At 39.4% G+C, this 22,995-nt stretch overlaps 1 protein-coding gene across 3 annotated transcripts in view; it reads left to right on the top strand.

Annotated features, from left to right (window-relative positions):
- Positions 1 to 22,995, top strand: part of LOC124605492 — a 398,477-nt gene that overhangs the window by 238,011 nt on the left and 137,471 nt on the right. For all 3 annotated transcript variants that reach the window (XR_006978651.1, XM_047137217.1, XM_047137218.1), the window contains exons 5-6: positions 957 to 1,242; positions 19,204 to 19,448. Coding sequence is in view for 2 of the 3 variants with exons in the window: in XM_047137217.1 (XP_046993173.1) it covers positions 957 to 1,242; positions 19,204 to 19,448 (531 nt within the window). In the remaining variant the exon portion in view is untranslated. The remainder of the gene's footprint in view (positions 1 to 956; positions 1,243 to 19,203; positions 19,449 to 22,995) is intronic.

Genomic DNA, 22,995 nt, shown 5'->3' with positions numbered 1-22,995 from the left:
TCGTATATACATGTACTGGTATTGCACTCTACTTCTGTAAGGTATAGCAAACAGCTAGATCTAGTGCTAATCTATAAAAGTGTACAATTATGAAAACATTTCTACATTATGAAATTAAAAGAAAAGCACCTACTTTGAAAAAAAAAAAAAAATCCCTTGCACTTCCTCTTACACCGCTCAGCTGCTGTTTTTATCAGTTTTTACAATACTAAGCACATATGTAATTTAACTAATTTGATAGAACACCATCAGCTATATACATGCTAGAAAAGTTAACATCTGTTTGATATGAACATTGGTGTCAACTGTAAATTCCATCACAAAGTCAAAATATTCTGATAAGTCATAGGAATATCTATTCAGACAGATTTTGAATATCTGGAGATTTCCAGTTTCCTGCCTGATGTCTGCAAAATATAGAAACCTATTCTGAACACTTGAACAGTTATACATACTTTATATGGAAATCATACAAGATGGGGCAAATAAAAGTGGCCCAAATAAGTGGATGCGAATGGACGTGAATGTATGCATATAATCACACCCCAACAGGGAGCCATAGAGGCCTTCTTGAATTGAAAAGGTCGGTATGGTCCCATATAAATATATATGTTTTTAAGAGACATATACAACTTTTGGTAGTGTAACACGTTCCTCATAATATTGTTTTTCATGCATACTGATTTATGATACATATATCGTCACATCTGGTAGTAGTGATATAAGAAGAAACTGCTGCAGTTGAAGCTTGAATGGGGAGGACTCATTAACCACAATGATTATTTGTATGACTTATTGCTATACATTTTTTTTTTTTTTTTTCATTTTGTTTGTACAGGAAAGACAAGAAGCGACTGCAACTTTCTTCAATTTGTGTTTAATCCTGCATCCATTAACCACAATGATTATTTATATGACTTTGTTGCTATACCTTTTTTTTCATTTTGTTTATACAGGAAAGACAAGAAGCAACTGCAACTTTCTTCAGTTTGTGTTTAATCCTGCATCTGCAAAAGAAGGACAAACTGTTGGTGACATTGATAAACGGTTGGGTAAAGTGCAGATTTCAGGCAGTCCAGACTCCAATGTTATAAACACCTACCATGACTCAGAGTTAACATCTGTACCATTTGACTTAACAACAGGGCAACGGAGCCTGTACATTGTAATATTTGACTCAAAACACCCAGACAGTTTTTTAGCATGTGCAAGAATTAGGCAAATAACTCCTTACACACAGAAGTAAGTAATATCCCAGTTAATGTCAAAAGCCATAAAATTTGTAATAATTTGTTAACGAATATACTTAGAATATAATCTTACAGTAGCAGCAGATGATTGCATCTAATGTCACTTAATAATTTGCTTCCTGTTTTGTAGCTATAAAGAAGAAATGTTAATGTTTGACCATGAACTATAATAGTAATTCAATGCACGCAGAATTGGTGTGCTTTATGGTATACAGGAGATGCTCTGCAGAAATTTTTAGTGCCCCAGTAAGACACTTCTAATTCAAAGGGTGAAAAGGTGAGCCAGGACTGAAGGTTCTCAAGTCTAAAGGTGCACTCTTACTACCAGTGATGCCAGAGCTATCTGGGATGTATCAGACAAGGAAGCCTGCTGTCTTTAATTAGTTTGGAGGAAATGCATTCATCAGCATATGCAGTTAAAGTAATTCAGGCTATCGTCTAGTAGTTACAGCCTCCTGTGGAAGCAGCACAAGTACAGGCCTAGCAACATGTACACTGATTTTTTTTTCAGTATTTCATCCTCCTCCTACTGACCCTTGACTATAGCTTCATTTGCTGACAAAGATGTTACCCTCCATTCCAAAATTGTTTAATCATGATAAATCTTGTTGCCCTATTGTTTAGATAAGTATATGAAATGTCATAAATAAGGTCACAATACAGCAGTGTAACTGCAGAGCCAACCAAACTCCCATCCACCGTGCTCTTCCAGGAGAATGGAGATCAGCAATATTACTCTGCAGCCAACAGGCCCAGATATGACACTTCTGCATTTATAGTGGTCTCTGGATAGGTACACAGGATCAACTAGCCACCAAAGCTCCAGACACTCTTAATAATCCAGAGCTATACAATTAGCTTTGTTCATCTGCATTATCTAGTGTCCCATACATGTTAATCAGCCTTAAAAACCATTTAATCCCAAAGAAAGAATTAAAATGTCTTCATGGCTTTTGGTTTTACATTTTATGAGATGGTTAAACACATTTTGAAAATGGTTCCTTTCCAGTCTCTTGATAGTTGCCGCCAGGAATTCAGTTTCAGTGCCTTTTTACACAGGGTTTGTATTGTGTGACAAACCAGATAATACAGGGTGAAACCAGATAAAACAGGATGTTTCAAAATGAAAATACAGCTTTAAGGCTTTGTAGCATTTATTACATTTAACTTACAATTATAAATAATACAGCAAATGAAAGAGCAACTATAATAGCTTATCTTAAAAGTGTTCAATGTGAGCACCATCTTCATACATTGAGTCCATAGGTTAGTTTTTCCAAAACTTTTATCACTATGTCTATAATAATTGTTGCAACAGTGCTGTTTCTGAAGTCGGATAGATCACCTGGTAACAGAGACATATACACATCATCCTTTATAAACTCCCAAAGGCAAAAATCACATGGGGTCAGATCGTATGTGAACATGAAGATCATATAAAACCAGCTCTATTGTCCAGCACCTTGCGACCAATACAGCGGTCGGGTACAACGTCTTTTAACCACTCGCATGCTGAGTTATGCCAGTGATATGGTGCACCATTTTGCTGCTGAGGAACACCAGTTACAGTTGCTTCACCAAAAAAGTCAAGAGGAGTCTCGTTGCAACTGTACCATCTCGTGGAGATTTGCTTACCCCCAGATACACACGTTACGTGCATTCACATTTCCATTTAGGTTAAAATTGTCATCTCATGCAGCAAAATTTTGTTTGCGAAGCTGGTACATAAACCATAGTTTGCAGGCTTTAGAGCTTGTAACAAATGTGAATAACAAGGATGAACTGATTTTTTGGGACTACCCGTGATAGACTCTCACTTGTTCAAGATGTTTTTCATTCATTCTTTGTTGTTCCGTACTCTTCCCTTTTACACACAGGTATAAAAACAAATCTGTTTGAGTTGCTCTGTCATTTGATGTGTTATTTATAATTATAAGTTGAATGTAATAAATTCCACCAAGCCGTTAAACCCTTATATTCCTTTTTTTAAACATGCTGTATACACAAGGAGCCAGTGAACCAGTCATGCCAGTAAAACAAGTAACGCCAATGTTATTTGTCATCAAGTAACCTATTGCCAAATTAATACCTCAGTAGTGACTAAAGTAAACAAGGGTTAACAATGTTTTTCCACCAAATGTTACTTTAGCTATAAACCAATGCTTGTTAGAGCATTTGTAGTGTGTTGATTTACCAAACCCTTCTTGGAACCATGCATTACTATCAATAAATTTATGGCTGTGGTATAATATGTGAAGAAGATGTTCAAACATCTGTTTACATCCCGTTAGTGATTAATACTTATTCCACTGCTCAGCCTGAGAAAATTTGCTCCAAACTCATCAAGCAGAAGCTTCTAGATTGATCTGCTTGAAGCATGCTTGGAAGTGCCACATAAGAACATCCATTATGTTAAACAGTAATCAAGAGACCGTTCATGCTATACAAAAAACTACCAGTCAGTATTGCTAATACATTCTTTCGACATTAACTTATGCTTATTTGATCTTTCCTCTTATGTTTCAACTACCTGGATGACAATGCTACTAGATTTAAGCAGTGAAAACACCTCAGTTCTCTTTGTATGATATTCCAGAAATTGCAGGACTCTGACCTATGGTATAACCTTTGTAAGTGAGTGTTTTTCCAAATAAATGTAAGATATGTTGACTACATTCTAAGCAAAGAAGGCATATGCCCCAAAGTAGCAGAGAGTAGTTGCCATTAATAATTTCCTTTGCTCTAGAACTAAAAAGATTTATAGACGTTCATAGACAAGATAAATTATGAAGCAAAATTTCTGCCATATGCTGTGGCAATGTGGCAATCACTTATCCCCAACACAAATTATGAACCAGAGACATCCCATTTAACTGGACATGTGCCTGTAACTAAAGATAAGTGAAATTGAATCAATAATTTTGTGTAATGTCCCACTCCGCAAAATATACACATAACAGGCTGGTGAGTTTGACAGCTGATAGTTCCCATTACGTAGTCAACAGCATTACGTCACAGTGCAATCCCCATGATTAAAAACAACCACAGTAGATATCTCTAAAAACAAAGATGATGTGACTTACCGAACGGAAGTTCTGGCAGGTCGATAGACACACAAACATACACACGAAATTCTAGCTTTTGCAACTAACGATTGCTTCGTCAGGAAAGAGGGAAGGAGAGGGAAAGACGAAAGGATGTGGGTTTTAAGGGAGAGGGTAAGGAGTCATTCGAATCCCGGGAGCGGAAAGACTTACCTTATGGGGAAAAAAGGACGGGTATACACTCGCGCGCACACACACACACACACACACACACACACACACACACACATACATACACACACACACACACACACACACACACACATATCCATCCACACATACACAGACCAAGCAGACATTTGTAAAGGCAAAGATTTTGGGCAGAGATGTCAGTCGAGGCGGAAGTACAGAGGCAAAGATGTTGAAAGACAGGTGAGGTATGAGCGGCAGCAAATTGAAATTAGCGGAGATTGAGGCCTGGCGGATAACGAGAAGAGAGGATATACTGAAGGGCAAGTTCCCATCTCTGGAGTTCTGACAGGTTGGTGTTAGTGGGAAGTATCCAGATAACCCGGATGGTGTAACACTGTGCCAAGATGTGCTGGCCATGCACCAAGGCATGTTTAGCCACAGGGTGATCCTCAGACATACCAACAATTAAAGGGAACAGCCATGGGTACCAAGATGGCCCCCTCGTATGCCAACCTATTCATGGGTCGCTTAGAGGAAGCCTTCTTGGTTACCCAGGCCTGCCAACCCAAAGTTTGTTACAGATTTATTGATGACATCTTCGTGATCTGGACTCACAGTGAAGAAGAACTCCAGAATTTCCTCTCCAACCTCAACTCCTTTGGTTCCATCAGATTCACCTGGTCCTACTCCAAATCCCATGCCACTTTCCTTGACGTTGACCTCCACCTGTCCAGTGGCCATCTTCACGCGTCCGTCCACATCAAACCCACCAACAAGCAACAGTACTCCATTATGACAGCTGCCACCCATTCCACATCAAACGGTCCCTTCCCTACAGCCTAGGTCTTCGTGGCAAACGAATCTGCTCCAGTCCGGAATCCCTGAACCATTACACCAACAACCTGAAAACAGCTTTCGCATCCCACAACTACCCTCCCGACCTGGTACAGAAGCAAATAACCAGAGCCACTTCCTCATCTCCTCAAACCCAGAACCTCCCACAGAAGAACCCCAAAAGTGCCCCACTTGTGACAGGATACTTTCCGGGACTGGATCAGACTCTGAATGTGGCTCTCCAGCAGGGATACGACTTCCTCAAATCCTGCCCTGAAATGAGATCCATCCTTCATGAAATCCTCCCCACTCCACCAAGAGTGTCTTTCCGCCGTCCACCTAACCTTCGTAACCTCTTAGTTCATCCCTATGAAATCCCCAAACCACCTTCCCTACCCTCTGGCTCCTACCCTTGTAACTGCCCCCGGTGTAAAACCTGTCCCATGCACCCTCCCACCACCACCTACTCCAGTCCTGTAACCCGGAAGGTTTACACAATCAAAGGCAGAGCCACGTGTGAAAGCACCCACATGAATTACCAACTGACCTGCCTATACTGTGAAGCTTTCTATGTGGGAATGACCAGCAACAAACTGTCCATTCGCATGAATGGACACAGGCAGACAATGTTTGTTGGTAATGAGGATCACCCTGTGGCTAAACATGCCTTGGTGCACGGCCAGCACATCTTGGCACAGTGTTACACCGTCCGGGTTATCTGGATACTTCCCACTAACACCAACCTGTCAGAACTCCGGAGATGGGAACTTGCCCTTCAGTATATCCTCTCTTCTTGTTATCCGCCAGGCCTCAATCTCCGCTAATTTCAATTTGCTGCCGCTCATACCTCACCTTTCTTTCAACATCTTTGCCGCTGTACGTCCGCCTTGACTGACATCTCTGCCCAAACTCTTTGCCTTTACAAATGTCTGCTTGGTCTGTGTATGTGTGGATGGATATGTGTGTGTGTGCGAGTGTATACCCGTCCTTTTTACCCCCTAAGGTAAGTCTTTCTGCTCCCGGGATTGGAATGACTCCTTACCCTCTCCCTTAAAACCCACGTCCTTTCATCTTTCCCTCTCCTTCTCTCTTTCCTGACGAAGCAACCGTTGGTTGCGAAAGCTAGATTTTCGGGTGTATGTTTGTGTTTGTTTGTGTGTCTATCGACCTGCCAGCACTTTCGTTCGATAAGTCACATCATCTTTGTTTTTAGATATATTTTTCCCACGTTTAATGTTTCCCTCTACTATAGTCATATCATTAATTTGAACCCAACAGTAGATATCTCTAAGACGTGGCCCAAAAAAATCATTCACAGATTGAGAAAGAGAGATTATCATTTACATAGAATGTTAACAAGTTCCATGCCTGATAAAGAGACACTCTGGTTTCTGTTATGAAGATAAGACTTGCTTCATGCATAACATTGTAACTTGTCAAGTAGAATTGTGTGATATATGGTGTCACAGTCTTAGCACATATACCTGCAGGATAATCTTTTGAGAAACTCCATTGTATGTTTACTTATTCATTATTGAACAATTGATTTTGGTCAGTTTGGGACTGTCTTCAGGTCACCTGTATCGCAAAGAAAATGTCATTAAATACAGAGGAAACACAGTCAGTACATATGTATGCACTTTTTGTAGTGACATTTTCTTTTTGATACAGATAATCTGGTGCTGCTCCTAAGGAGACGAAAATCAATTGTTTAATAAAAAAGAAGTGCAGCTGTGTAAACAAACAATGAGTTTTCTCAGGTACCTTAGAGCTGTCAGTGACCACTACACAACAGTTTTAAGGATAATCTTTCTTGCTTAGCTCTGCCAAGAGTTCATTTGTGAAGACTTGTATGGCTTTCTGTCTGGATAATGCTGTGCAAAAACCAAACTAAGAGGCAGTTAACAAGTTTTGCTTGGAAGAATTAAACAGGATTCTGTTGTGACCACTTTCTTAAAAACTTTTGAAATGACATGGAGGAGTGAAATTGGTCTGTAGTTTGTCTGTCTCAAGTTTTGTATGTGATTGTAGCTACAGCATATTTAACTCTGTGAAGAAAAATTTCCTGGGTCGTTGGTTGACTATAAAAACAGTTTAAGGATAGACTCATAAACTCGGAACAAGATCATAATATTCTACTAGAAACACCAATATAGACAGCAGATTTATTACTTTTTCATGGCCTGGTGGAACCTCTGTAGGGGTTATACTTTTGGGATTTTTCTTTGTTAGTGGTGTGTGTCGTGTGTTGTGGTCATCAGTCCGGAGACTGGTTTGATGCAGCCCTCCATGTTGCTCTATCCTGCACAAGCTTCTTCATCTCCAAGTAACTATTGCAACCTACAGCCTTCTGAATCTGCTTAGTATCTTCATCTGTTGGTCTCCCTTTATGATTTTTACCATCCACGCTGTCCTCCAATACTAAATTGGTGATCCCCTGATGCCTCAGAACCTGTCCTACCAACTGATCTGTTCTTCTAGTCAAGTTGTGCCAAAAATTTCTCTTCTCCCCAATTCTGTTCAGTACCTCCTCATTAGTTATGTGATCTACCCATCTAATCTTCAGCATTCTTCTGTAGAACCACATTTTGAAAGCTTCTATTCTCATCTTGTCTGAACTAGTTATCATTCATGTTTCACTTCCATACATGGCTACACTCCGTACAAATACTTTCAGAAAAGACTTCTTGACACTTAAATCTATACTCGATGTTAACAAATTTCTCTTCTTCAATAAAGCTTTTCTTGCCATTGCCAGTCTACATTTTATATCCTCTCTACTTCGACCATTATCCTCATTTGTTGATGTTCATCTTATATCCTCCTTTCAAGACACTGTCCATTCCGTTTAACTGCTCTTCCGGGTCCTTTGCTGCCTCTGACAGAATTACAGTGTCATTGGCAAACAAGTTTTTATTTCTTCACCCTGGATTTTAATTCCTACTCCAAATTTTTCTTTTATTTCTGCTACTGCTTGCTCAATATACAGATTCAGTAACATCAGGGATAGGCTACAGCCCTGTCTCACTCCCTTCCAACCACTGCTTCCCTTTCATGCCCTTTGACTCTTATAGCTGCCCTCTGGTTTCTGTACAAATTGTAAATAGCCTTTCACTCCCTGTATTTGATCCCTGCCACCTTCAGAATTTCAAAGAGAGTATTCCAATCATCATTGTCAAAAGCCTTCTCTAAGTTTACAAATGCTAGAAACGTAGGTTTGCCTTTCCTTAATATATCTTCTAAGATAAGCCATAGGGTCAGTATTGCCTCACATGTTCCAGCATTTCTGTGGTATCCAAATTGATCCCCCCCCAAGGTAAGCTTCTACCTGTTTTTCATTCATCTGTAAAGAATTCATGTTAGTATTTTGCAGCCATTACTTATTAAACTGATAGTTCGCTAATTTTCACACTTGTCAAAACGTGCTTTCTTTGGGATTGGAATTATTATATTCTTCTTGGAGTCTGAGAGTATTTCGCCTGTCTTATACATCTTGCTCACCAGATGGTAGAGTTTTGTCAGAACTGGTTCTCCCAAGGCTATCAGTTAGTGGTGTATACTGAAGTAAATCAAATGCATAAGTATTTTAAATAATTATGCTTTCTTTCCTTTGATCTGAAACTAACTATTCAGCAAATTTTATTGTTAAGCATGGTCTGTCTTTTGGATGAACTTACTTTAATAAAGCCAATTGAACATATTAGAGATTACTGGTAGAGGATGAGTATTGCTTTGTTCAGTCTGGATGCTTCTACAGTTAGTGATCTGAGTAGCCACTTACCAGAAGCATTCAGATGCAAAACATGATGTATATGGTGTGACGAAGTGTGGGACATTGCATCAGTCATACCCAAGTGTGAATGACCCTCTCTCCTAACTGGTTTTTCAAGCCCTGAATTGATACATTCCACAATATTCCTCATCCATGCTTATCGTACCACTTAAAGAGTGAAAGTGGGGAATAGAGGTGAATAAGTCAGATTCTGCACTAGTGCAATTTGTATCATGTATTTGAGCTGTAAAATATATATATATATATATATATATATATATATATATATATATATCCCCAACTCCCATCCCTCCTATGCAGTACCATATGCTGCTGCTGCTATAACTCCTTCAAATTCCTTTCAGAAATTAATATTTAAGATTTTAAAACCACGTATCGAACAACTCTCCACATTATTCTTGTGATTGTTGATGTTAAATGTAAAGTTATGACTGTCACTGAGACGATAGGCTGTTACCAGTTTCTTAGACAAATAATGTAAACAAAACTTACCTCATTATCCCTCAAATACAATAGGTACTGTGAGAACAGAGCCTGTGGTATTTACATTGCTTGTTGAAGGAGATAAGCTAGACATGGGCTTTGTTGTTCTGGCAATGCACTTGACAGTCTCTGCAAGATTTAATAAACTGTTAAAAACACATAAAAGACATAGCCACCTATGTGAAGAACATAAAAGAATATTATGAGAAAGAAAGTTGCTACTCACCATATAGTGGAGATGCTGAGTCACAGATCAGCACAACAAAAAGACTCTCGCAGTTATAGGTTTAAGCCGTTAAGGCCTTCACCACAACAGACAAACATACACACACTCACGCCAATGCAGCGCACACACACAACTGCATTCTCAGGCAACTGAAACCACACTGTAAGCAACAGCACCATTGCATGATGGGAGTGGCAATTGGGTGGGGGTAAGGAGGAGGCTGGGGCGGGGAGTGGTTGGGATAGTATGGTGGGGATGGCAGACAGTGAAGTGCTGCAGGTTAGACAGAGGGTAGGGGAGAGGAGGGAAGGATCCGGGGGGGGGGGGGGGGGGAAGGGGGGAGTAGCAGAAAAGGAGAGAAATAAAAAGACTGGGAGTGGTGATGGAATGACGGCTGTGTGGTGCTGCTGGAATGGGAACAGCGAAGGGGCTGGGTAGGTGAGGACAGTGACTATCAAAGGTTGAGGCCAGGAGGGTTACAGGAATGTAGGATGTATTGCAGGGAAAGTTCCCAACTGTGCAGTTCAGAAAATCTGGTGTTGGTGGGAATGATCCATATGGCACAGGCTGTGAAGCAGTCATTGAAATTAAGAATATCATGTTTGGCAGTGTGTTCAGCAACAGGGTGATCCACTTGTTTCTTAGGCACAGTCTATCGGTGACCATTCATGCAGACAGACAGCTTGTTGGTTGTCATGCCTACATAGAATGCAGCACAGTGGTTGCAGCTTAGCTTGTAGAACACATGACTGGTTTCACAGGTAGCCGTGCCTTTGATGGGATTGGTGATGTTAGTGATTGGACTGGAGTAGGTGTTGGTGGGAGGATGTATAGGACAGGTTTTGCATCTAGGTCTATTACAGGGGAATGAGCCATGAGGTAAGGGTTTGGGAGAAGGGGTTGTGTAAGGATGGACAAGTATATTGTGTAGGTTCAGAGGATGGTGGAATACCACTGGTGGGAGGGGTGGGTGTCATTTTAGGGCATGATGAGAGGTTATTGTAAACCTGGCGGAGAATGTAATTCAGTTGCTCCAGTCCAGGGTGGTACTGAGTTACGAGGGGAATGCTCCTCTGTGGCCGGACAGTGGGACTTTGGGAGGTGGTGGGAGAGTGGAAAGATAAGGCACTGGAGATTTGTTTTTGTACAAGGCTGGGAGGATAATTATGGTCAGTGAAGGCTTCAGTGAGCCCCTCGGTATATTTCGAGAGGGACTACTCGTCACTGCAGGTGCGACAACCACGGGTGGCTAGGCTGTACAGAAGGGACTTCTTGGTATGGAACGGGTGACAGCTGTTGAAGTGTAAGTATTGCTGGCAGTTAGTAAGTTTGATATGGATGGAGGTGCTGATGTAGCCATCTTTGAGGTGGAGGTCAACATCTAGGAAGGTGACTTGTTGGGTTGAGTAGGATCAGGTGAAGCAAATGGGGGAGAAGTCGTTGAGGTTCTGGAGGAATGTGGATAAGGGTGTCCTCACCTTCAATCCAGATAGCGAAGATGTCATCATTGAATCTGAACCAGGTGAGGGGTTTAGGATTCTGGGTATTTAGGAAGGATTCCTCTAGATGGCCCATGAATAGGTTGGCATAGGATGGTGCCATGCAGGTGCCCGTAGCCACACTCTGTATTTGTTTGTAAGTAATGCCTTCAAAGGAGAAGTAATTGTGCATGAGGATGTAGTTGTTCATGCAACTAGGAAGGAGGTTGTTGGTTTGGAATCTGTCGGGCATTGGGAAATGTGGTGTTCAATAGCGGTAAGGCCATGAGATTAGGAATGTTAGTGTACAGGGGGGGTGGCATCAATAGTGACGAGCAGGTCACTGTGCCGTAAAGGGAGAAGAACTGAGGAGTCAGTGGAGGAAATGGTTGGTACCTTTTATATGGCGCATTCCTTGTTCCCATTCCAGCACTACACAGCCGTCATTCCACCACCACACCCAATCTTTTTATTTCTCTCTTTTTGCACTACTCCCCCCCCCCCCCCCCCTTTTCCCACCTCTCCCCTACCCTCCATCTAACCTGCAGCACTTCTCTGTCCGCCACCCCCACCATTCTACCCCTCCCCCTCCCCACCCCAGCCTCCTCCTTACCCCCATCCAGTCGCCACTCCCATCATGGATTGGTGGTGCTGCTCGCAGTGCGGTTTCAGTTGCCTGAGAATGCAATCGTGTGTGTGAGTTGTGTTTGTGTGAGTGTGTGTGCGTGTGTGTATGTGTGTCTATTGTTGACGAAGGCCCTAATGGCCAAAAGCTGTTATTGTGAGAGTCTTTTTTTGTGCCTATCTGTGACTCAGCATCTCCTCTATACGGTGAGTAGCAACTTTACTTCTCATAATACTGTTACATTCCATCCTGGGTTTTCCATTGTTTGAACATAAAAGAATGTTATTTTGCAGGATTAAGATAAATTTACAAGACACCAAAATGCATAACACAAGAAATTCAAACCATTGGAAGATATAATGCAAACATTAAATTGGAACGTCCTTTTATGATGAACAACATAGAACTTATGGGATGCAACCAGAAATTTGCCAGTTCATTTTTAATAACTTTCAGTTCACAATTATTCTTATATCTGGAACTGTAGTGGACAAAATAAATGAATTACTGCAGGTGAAAGAGGAACACATTGTAATATCAGCAGAATAAAACGAAACCTTACTGAAATTTGAAATGAGCTTCTAGCAAAACAAATTTTATGCATGTTGTTTATGAAGATATGATGATCTTGATACACAGACACATCCTGTCAGAATAAAAGATTACCAGCCTCTCATGTGCCTTCACATACCTACTGAACTACAGACTCACATATGTCTCACCTCACATCCTGGGGCAAAATCAGGCCATTGCAATTGTGAATGGATCAATGTTATATTCACACATTCTGTTCACTTAAGAATCTTGTTTATGTGACACGGGATTCACAGTTACAGTAGGTTTTGCCAATTTAGGCTATGAGAATGGCATTCAACTGCTACAACAGGGATTCCTGCTATCAGCCACCTTGTATTCTTTAGTGAAGAAGGTGTTACTACAATACAGTCTCTCACCTTATTGGGTCTCTGCTTGAAAAAGATTGAGACAGTTGTCTATGTGTACAAAGGTGATGCGAGTGTCATTACTAACAAGCTGCAAGACTTAACTAACTTTAAGAAGCTTATTCAACATTTAAGAGCAAAATACTTAAAACAGTGGGCACAAATGAAAATGAACAAATCAGTAGTAATAGAGTTGGGCAGAGATACCAATGACATCACCACCAAGTGATTGTGTCATGTAACTGCCTGTTGGAAGGATAGAATGAATCTAGTTCTAGCAAAGGGAATCTGAGCCTACATGGCCATAGAGACCCACTGTAGGGCAATTTTTCTTATGTGAGCACACACACCTTATGTTAATTTCACAGTAAATGATCAAATATGTTTTAGATTTCACAAAAAATTGATCTGGGTACACTTGTTACTAGTCAGTATCCATTACATTCTTCTAGTTTTCTTCAAACTGAATCTGTACTGGTATTATATATGTGGTGTCTGTTCTTTCAAACATATCTGAAAGAACATACCCTTTTTTAATCCTGCAGCCACTATGAATCCAGACACAAAGGTATTAAAGACATTAACTACCAGTGGGCATTGATTTATATCAAGGGGGCAAGTTGAAAATTTCTGCTGGACTGAATTCGAACCCGTGTCTCCTTCTCACTGGCCACTGGCCAGTACGCCATACAAATACAGTGATTACCACAACCACATGGACTACCTTATCACTCTTCCCCTCAGACCCACATTCCCAACTTACACCACATGCAACTGATGCAGTGGGCTTGCTCATTAGCCTCATTACTTGTGGCATTTCGCTCATTCCCATAAGAATTTGAGCTTGATGTGTATCTGCACTGAATTATGTACGTGGTGTCTGGCACATATTTTCAACTTGCCCCATTGACATAGCTCAGTGCCGACTGGCAGTTAATGTCATTAATTCCTTTGTGTCTTGATTCATAGTGGCTGCAGGATCAAAACATTGTTTGGTTTTTTGGACATGTCTGAAGGAACAGAAACCACATAAAGTTTCAAGTTAATGATGTATTATTTTCAATGCTTTAAAAATGCTCCATAATTATCCATGCCCAGTACTAAACAGTATTATTACTTTCAGTTCAGAACTGCTGATAGTTAATTCTCTCACTAAAAACTGGGCAGTGTTTTGCAAGGGTCCTTTCAGTGTGAGGCCTGTAACATGTGCCACATGGATAAAACACCTTTCGTTTGAACCTGTATTACACGATTTTAATATTTCTGTCTTAGTCTAGATTTAAGCTGTTACTGGTCATTTGTAAATTTGTTATGCTGTACTGATGTCTTATGTCTCTGTTATTGCACAATGATTACCAGTGATTTCAACAATGCATTACCATCCTTGACTTTTTAAGCACTACCTTCTCCTCCTGCATACACTAAGCTTTTCTTAGTTGGAGAGTATCATCCCATACCTGTTTTTCCTGTATTTCTTTCATATGTTGCTCCATAAGAGTGATTAGATTAGATATTATTTTACAAAGACAAGGTGACCATATCTCTTTCAGGAATAGTGATGGTGTTGATGTCAGTGGCGTTTTGTATCTGTTTTTACATTTTGAGCAGTGCACTATCTGATCAAAAGTATCTGGACACCTATTAGCAGACATTAATGTGGGGTTTATCAGTCTCTCACCACAGTGGCAACTTGAACTTTCCTGGAGTCACTTTCATTGAGGTGTGTGAATGTCTGTGGAGGAATGGCAACCCATTCTCCTTCAAGAGCCGAAAACAGAGAAAATAGTGATGTTGGTCAGTGGGCTCTGAAGCGAAGTCAATATTCTAAAGGCCGGTCCACACACAACATCTGTCTGCACAGATATCTGTGCATGCATTATATTGCTGTAAGTCTGACGACACAGTTTTATCTACTGCTAGCCTGATGTACATTGGCATAGGAAACAACTTTGAGCAGCAGTGGGCTAGTCTCTTGCTAAAAATATAGGGAATTCTGCCTTGATCTGTTTTCAAAAGCAGACTTTGAAAAAGTTAATATAGGGTCAGAGGCAGAAAGAATGATCTAAATGGTCAAGACAGTGGTTCCAACTGAGGCCAGTTTTCACGTATTAATTTACTTCTTGACTTACACGACAAAGCCAACAACTGGTAAAATTAATTGAAAATGGACATGGAGACATATAAATATCTATTGGCACTTATATCTTTTCATATAACAAGCCAAAATACTTGCATGAGGAGAGTAATTTCACACCACATGAATGGCTGATAGTGACATTAAGATTCCTGGCAACAGAAAGAAGTTACAAAGATTTAGAATTTTCAACAGCAATGTCCAAACAAGCATGGAGTGAAACAATACATGATACATATGAAGCTATGTAACTGTCCTGAAGAAGGATTTCATGAAGACAAGTTAAGTATCTCAATTATGCATACAGCAATTGTGAAAAGTTACAAATTATATTTTTGTAGTTCATCTGTGTTTTGAACTTCATACATTGTAATAAATTATAGGAGTGGCCAGTGAGGTATCGTCTATTTTGTTTCTGAGTGGACGGGAATTGGCAATTTCCTACCTGAAATCCATCAGCACCTGGCTATAAGCTTTTGCACTAGAATATAAAACTCCATTCTGATTTGTAGATTGAGATTCTTAGACTGCATGGAAAGTTTCGCTTTTAATATTGTGGTAGCAAGTTCCTTATGCAGCTTAACGTAATGTTTTGACTGCACTCTTCTGTAGAATATAAAATCTTTTATTTTATCTACACTGCCACAAAAGATTATGGCATAGGACAGTACTGAGTGAAAACATGCTAGCAATGTTATATTCATGTCAATGTAATCAGAGATATTTTTAAGCACAACGTAAGCAGGCTGATATATCTGGTTTAGTTGACAATGATTTTTTTCTTTTTTTTCAGTTTTCTTGTTTGCTGTAGGATCAACGGTTCTTCTTGTCTCTATTAAAGAATTTCAAGCAGCTTCCTTCTTATCTCAGATGCTGTAATTCTTGGTCCTAACTTTCTGCACACATCTATGATTGGTATATATTTCAATATCTGTCTCTGTAGCTGACTGCCCAACATAGATGTCTGTCATGCAGGTGACCCTGCCTTGATTCCCAGTACTGCCAAGGATTTTTCCTTGGTGGGGGAAAGGTGAGAGGTGCACTCAGACTTGTGATGCCAATTGAGGAGATACTTGATTGAGTAGTAGTGGCTCCACAGTTTGGAAACAGTCAGGAGCGTGGTGCGCTGACCATATGCCCCTCCATATCACATTCACATGACAGCACAAGGCACAGTATGACACAGCAGACAGTAGACATCCCCCATGCCTTCACAGACTGGTGAGGAGCTCATTATATATTTCAATAAATTCAGCAGTGAACCCTCTAAAGCTCTGACATGTACTAACCTTCTTAGAATTCAATGTGTTCTAGTCCATGGTCGGAGTCACTGAGCTCTCCTGATCAACCCATTCTGCTGTTACTGCTTCTCTACTAACAACACAGTACTCTCCACCTGATTTATACTGGTGAGTCTGCCTCTTGTGACATGTAGTGATCAAGTCCACATGACTTGAGGATTTTCAGATAGGTGTCATCAGATAATGAAATTTAAGCCAGATGTCAACTTTACGTACAGAACAATTTTGATGGTATAACTTTTATACTACTCTTGCAGAGTGAGATTTATTTATATGGTTAAACTGGAGTACAACATCACCATTAAATCCTTTGTTTTGAGTGGTTTGTTACCAGTGAGTATTTATCCTCAGCTAGAAACTTACTAGGAGCATGCACCTTTATTTTCAGTAGTTAAGAAATAGGCTGTTGCATTCAAACATGGTTGTTGTTCTCTTAAAGATGATATATGTTAATAATATCCCAAAAATGCTGTCATCGATGAAAATTTAAAAGAAGTGCACAATATGGTTTGACAATTGGTGGTTACACGAGTATGTGTTAGCTATTCAACTTATCATATGAAAAGAAAGGAAATGGTATACTTTACATGAGCAAGTAACATAGAGGAAACTTTCAGCTTTATTGATGTTGAGCTCAATGAATAACTTATTTTACTAAACAAAACTTAGTGTACCAACAACTTGGGCAGTATTTCATACATGTTTCACTGTTATCTGAAAACCATATCAATAATTGTTGGAGAGGATGATGTTTGATTTTTTGTGGAAACAAGTAGCTGTATTTCCAACAAGAAAATTCATTGTATTTGTAAAGTGATAGACACATTCCACAAAATAGGAGGTATTGTAAGTATGAATCATGATGTACTTTGTTGTGAGAGAGAACTTTCTGATGGTTAGAACGGTGGATATAAATACTTGCCACAATTTCTTTCTTATCAGAGAAAATAAATATAAATTCAAGATGTGTGGGCCTGCTTAAAAAGGTGGCAAAAATATGCTGGAGCCTAGTTTCTTTCCTCTAGGTAAAGTGAGAATTGAAGAAAGAGAACTTGTTACATATAAAGCCAAAATGGTCTCAGTTGTAATGCCATAATAAGTTGCCATAATTTCCATTTTTTCATCTTTACAGGATTTTGTCTGCATATTCTGTGAAAAGATATTGTGTTCCTAAAAACTGAGGCTTTGTAACTTGTTATTTCCTCAGATGCTACGAAGTACAGGTTATCTCACAAAAGACGCTCAGGAGGGGCCTGCGGGTCTCACCATATGGCCACCAGCTGCTGCCACTGCATCCACCGGCCACTACCGCACCTGACTCTTGGACACTAATTTGCGAGTAGTTGGCTTCATGCGCACTTCCCCTCAGTTAAGCATAAACAATGATTGACTTAAGCTTACCTTTATTTACTTAGGTGTTCAAAATTATGTCCCTCTGTGGTAAGAGCAGCCAGACATCTGAACACATTAGCAAGAACTTTGGATGCTGAAATCTGGGAAACGACTAGCCAAACACTGTCTTCCAATTCTCCCACTGTGTGGGGATTGGTTGCATATACCTTGTTTTTTAACATTCTCCAGAGATAAAAATCACATGGCTTTAGATCTGGAGAACAAGGAGGCCAGTCAACTATCCTGTCATCAAAAACACTTTGTATTGCCATTATAGAAGCATTGGCATTGTGTGGTCTCACATTGTCCTGCATGAAATAATCATACATCTTTTCATTAGGTGTTGGTTCCTGAAAAATGTAAAGCTCTGTATTGTCCACGTACCTGTCAGAATGTATTGTTTCATGGAAAAAGATTGTTCCAGTAATTCGTCTTGCACTAATTGCACACCACACTCCTGTTTCCACATCATGCAGAAGTTGTTGATGTAATTCCTGAGGACTTTGGAGCTCAAACATCAATTGTTCTGAGAATTTATGTACCCTGACAAATGCAACCATGCTTTATCAGAAAAAAGTACCTCAAGATCAACTTCGCCATTGTACACAGACAGTAACAGCCAGTTGCAATAATAATGTCGAGCAACTGTTTCTGAGTTCCTCAATTGATGGAGTATTGTTTTTTTGTATGGTTTCAATTTCAGTTTTTGCTCAGCTCTGTGAGCAGATGATCTTGGCAGACCAGTTTGAAGTGCCAAACAGTGCAGAGATTTTCTCGGACTTCTTTCCACAGCCTCCCTTCTCAGTTAAAACTTGGTGTTCTCTAGGCCTTCATTTGTGTAACACAGATTCAGTCTCTTGAAATTTCTTCAGTAATCTGCACATTGTCAAATCATTGGGAACATGCACACTGGGAAATTTTTGTATGAATTCAAGCTGGCATTCTGTGTACAATTCTGTTTTTGCATATTTCAACACAAGTAACTCTTGTTGAACCTTCGTGTGTACCGTACTGAATGTAAACTCCACAGGAAACTCAAAACAAAACACCTGAACACTCAGTCACACAGTATAAAGACATGTGCTTGGTGTTTCTGTCTGAGGACCAGGCCCAGTGACATACAGGCAGGGTAAGCCCCTGACTCACTCAGTTGCATAATGACGTATAGCAACAATAATTGAACCCATTAAACTTGACAAAAAAACTCAAAAGAAAACACCAGTACACCCAGTCGCAAAGTATTGGTGGTGTCTGAGAACTACGCATAGCAAAAAACAAGTTGGGACACCCAGTGGCAACAGCAGGCAAATGTGCCGCATGACCCGTGAATCCCTCCTGGGCGTCTTCTATGAGGCAGACTGTATTTTATTATGTAAATACTTCTTGCAATATTATTTTTGATTGCGCTATTTGGGATAAAATTTTAAATTTTACAATTACATTATCATTGATTAAAATGAAAAAAAAACCTGGTTGAGTTACAACAATTTCTCTTTTATGTTTATGCTAGGGTTATCATGCAGTCTGAAGGAGTATCTGGAGAAGTGACATTCAGCCAGCGCTCACCATTTGACCCGACATGGCTACATTTTAATTTATCATCATACAATGATAAATTTCTTGGGAGGCCTTTCCATCTGACAAAGTACAGGATACATGAACTGCCACCTCCATCCTTTTTTGCTGAAAAAAGTGGCAATAGATGTTTTCAAACAGGCAATGTGTACAATCCGACTGATATCAATCCAGATGATGGTAAGTGCATTTAGCATGATTTTGCTAAGAAAATAATTGATAAAGCACTCAAGAGAACTTTGCATCACCTGCATATCCACAAAGAGTGTGGGCATAGATTCAATGGGAGCATAGAATAAAACCAAAATCTGCTGCCGGATAACATCAGTACCATGTTGTTCCACCTTGTGCATTGTAATATTTTTTGATCATTTGTAAACCCTCGTTGCCAGTTTCGTAGAGGCCTCATCACTTATGCTGTGGAAAACGAGTTGTCATTGTTGTTATTGTAGGCTGAGCTTGTGAGTTCATGAAATGTCTTCTGCGGCAGTACACTGCTAAGACAATTTCTCCCTGCCACTATTACATGTCTATGCCCCCAGGGTCAGGTAACAGGCTAGGAGAAACAAATGGTGAGTGTCTATGGCACTAGCAACAGCTTGCATCTTTGTGCCTATGGTGCATTTTGCCCTGGCTGTGTCTTGTTTGAATGATACAGCAGGATCCTCCTTGCCATGCTATCCACAAGGCGTTTGAGGCATTGCTGCTCAATTTTGTCACATTCCTCAGCAGCAGTCCTTTTGTCATCAACTGGTCCCAAGCATTCTAAATCAGGTTCATGCCAGCAGATATTGAAGAAGATTCCATTAATTTGATTCTTGTCTCCTGGAGGAAGACACTCATGAGAGGACGTTATGTGCTTCTGTATTTCCATCCTGAAAGGTGCACCCATAACTGAAATATTAATTGTAGTGCTGGGCAGAAGGTTGGAGAATCCTCTCTCAATAATGTTTAACACTCAAATTACACTCAACAGCAATGAAAGGTGTCTGACATCGGTACATGATACACTCTCAAAACACTGCAGACCCATCTTTGTGCTAAACCCATCACTCATCTGCGAATAGAAATGTGCCATTTCATGTGGTCCTTTACCCACCTTCTTTACACATAAGAGTTGGTGTTGGAGGTGTTTGTACTGCTGCTCATAGTGGATGCCTAGAGACCAAATTGATAATTTATAATTTGTATGTAGGGTCACCAGCTGGTGTTGTTGACCATGGGTGACCACTTGGAGGCAATCCTTTATTATTTTGTTATTAATAATGGAAATAAACTTCCTAAGTGAGTATATGATCACTGTGAATATTTAGTGAATAAAACTGGCTAGGTCACTTAATATAGCTCTCTATTTGTAATGGCATTTTGGCTATTGCCATCATCAGGTAAAACAAGGTTCATTGTCAATCAAACCAATGTCTGATGGGAGAGTCAGCTCAATGCAAGATTCGGCATAGGTTTTTTAGACACTGAATCACATTTTAAAAGTTCTAAGTTTTGATCTGATAGGTGGCAGTAGCCAAAATTAAGTTATAAATAAAGACATATATTAAGTGATCTAGATTATTTTATTTACTAAATACCTATTGTTTCATGTCTAATGATAGCAATTAAATGTTTAAATGAGATTGACATGCTTTATGATAATTTGGCAGGCAACATGAAAATGCAGACAACCATTCTTGTTGTAGAGTGACAGTGCACAGGAAATATAAGATCGAAATGTATCTTAAAGGCATGTTGATAGACTGAACAATGTGAATGGAGACACAGAGCACTTTACTGAGCTGTATTAGTGAGTCAAGTTTTCTTTGGTCTCCATTACACAGGTAGTGTGTTCGAAAGAATGTTCAGAAAGAGGTTTCTGATTAAAAACACAAAACCTTTGCAAATCATGAAGGGTGGTGTAAAACTTTTTCTCAGTAGTTTATAACATAGGACAAACGGGTATGACAGAAGAACTTTGAATTCACAGCTATAACAAAAAATTTAGTCTACACCAGTACACCTCTGACTCTTCAAAGAATTGAATTCGGTGGGTAAAACAGCTTCAGACATGTATTTACTTTACAAATGACTTAGTGTGTTAAATATTTTATGTTAAAGCATGTAAGCAAGAAAAAGTCTAGAAAATGTTTGAATTTGTGCATAAAGTTTATTGGAAGTCATCAAGTGCTCTCATTATGAAACATTAGATGAATATAGCCTGGTAATTTGTGTTCCATTTAAGTGAAAGGAAGTATTTCACACATCTCAACATTTATGAGTCTTATCTCCCAAACTGTGTCTTGTACAATAATTTGATTTTGCAGGTACGTTCAGCTTTGTGTGGATACTGTCTGGAAACTGTGTTGCAAATAGAATTGTTAGTAGAGAAGTAATAAATTAAAATCTCATATAAAGACTGTTGGATGTTGCTAAGTGCTCTCATTCTCAAATACTGTATGAATAAAGCCCAGATATTTGTGCACCATCAGTTACGCTACCTCAAGACAAACACTCAGTTTCTAGCTGTAATACTTGTCTTACTGTGTTAACATATACCTCTTAATGAGTATATTATGCCAGTATTTTAAATTTTAATATTCAGCCAATAATTACGTGAAATATTGAAAATTAAATTTTTGTTGCCCGTGGAAGCCACTCAGTAGGCAACTTGCAGTTGGTAGTGAGGTGTTGGTTAGTAGCTTAGTAATATAGATATCATATATTAAAAAACTTATAAGGTAATACAGCACAAAGACAATGTACACAGTTTTTTGAAGTGGCATGATTCTGTAATCTCAGTGATTTTCTTTCATCATTTCCGCCTGCTTGCCTCTAGACACATATGCTTCTAAATAATTCCGAGTTTTTGTTTTAGACAGAATGTGCAGTGCATGAAATGATCAGGAAGCAATGAAAAGGCCATTTAACTGCTTCTAATAACGTTTTTCTCCTTCCTCAGTTTATTATTATTGTTGTTGCTCTTCTTGCCTCTCTCTTTGAATTATCCAGAAGCAAATATACAGTCCTTTTGAGCAAAAACTAGGGCTACATTCCAAGCACTAAGGCATATGAAAACATACCCAAGAGCTAAAAATGAATCCATCCTGATTTATTATCTTGTTTATTATTTCAGTTTTTCCCAGCCTAATTGTAATGCAAATTAAGAAAATTCTTCACCAGTCCTATTTGGCTTTACAGCTGAAACATCATCAGTTGTGTGTGAGTGTAAACTGGCTTGGTGTAACATTGTTGGTAAAAGCTCTTATGGTTCTAGCTGGATGGCCATGTTGAAATACCATAACATTTCAATGAGTGTCATACTTATCATATTCTTATCAGGATTCATAAATTTTCTTTTGAATGTCTCCCTGTTTGTATGAGAATGCAGGTATTGATATAAACAGGGATTTACAGCAGTCTCACCAATATGAAACATGACAATGGAAACAAATTTCCAAGTTTTTTCTTAATGTGTGGTGTACCATAATTCAAGTTAAGTTCAAAGATCATGTTGTTGTGGAGGAAGGAAGTGCCAGTCACAACTACTTTCATTTTTCGGAAAGCCACACAGAATGAAATATACTTCCAGCATCATATCCTGCTACCATCTCTCTAAGGTAACCTCTCGGCCTCACTTTCCTTAATTGGTAGGTTGGTTGGGTAGTATCATTACTTGGCTACCAAACTTTACAGACTTTAAATTCTTGAGTTTTTATTTATTGAGTTATCTGAATATAGG

This window comes from Schistocerca americana, chromosome 3, assembly GCF_021461395.2.
Source record: "Schistocerca americana isolate TAMUIC-IGC-003095 chromosome 3, iqSchAmer2.1, whole genome shotgun sequence".
In the NCBI taxonomy this organism is placed as follows: Eukaryota; Metazoa; Arthropoda; class Insecta; order Orthoptera; family Acrididae; genus Schistocerca; species Schistocerca americana.
This window is presented reverse-complemented; position numbering and strand designations above follow the sequence as displayed.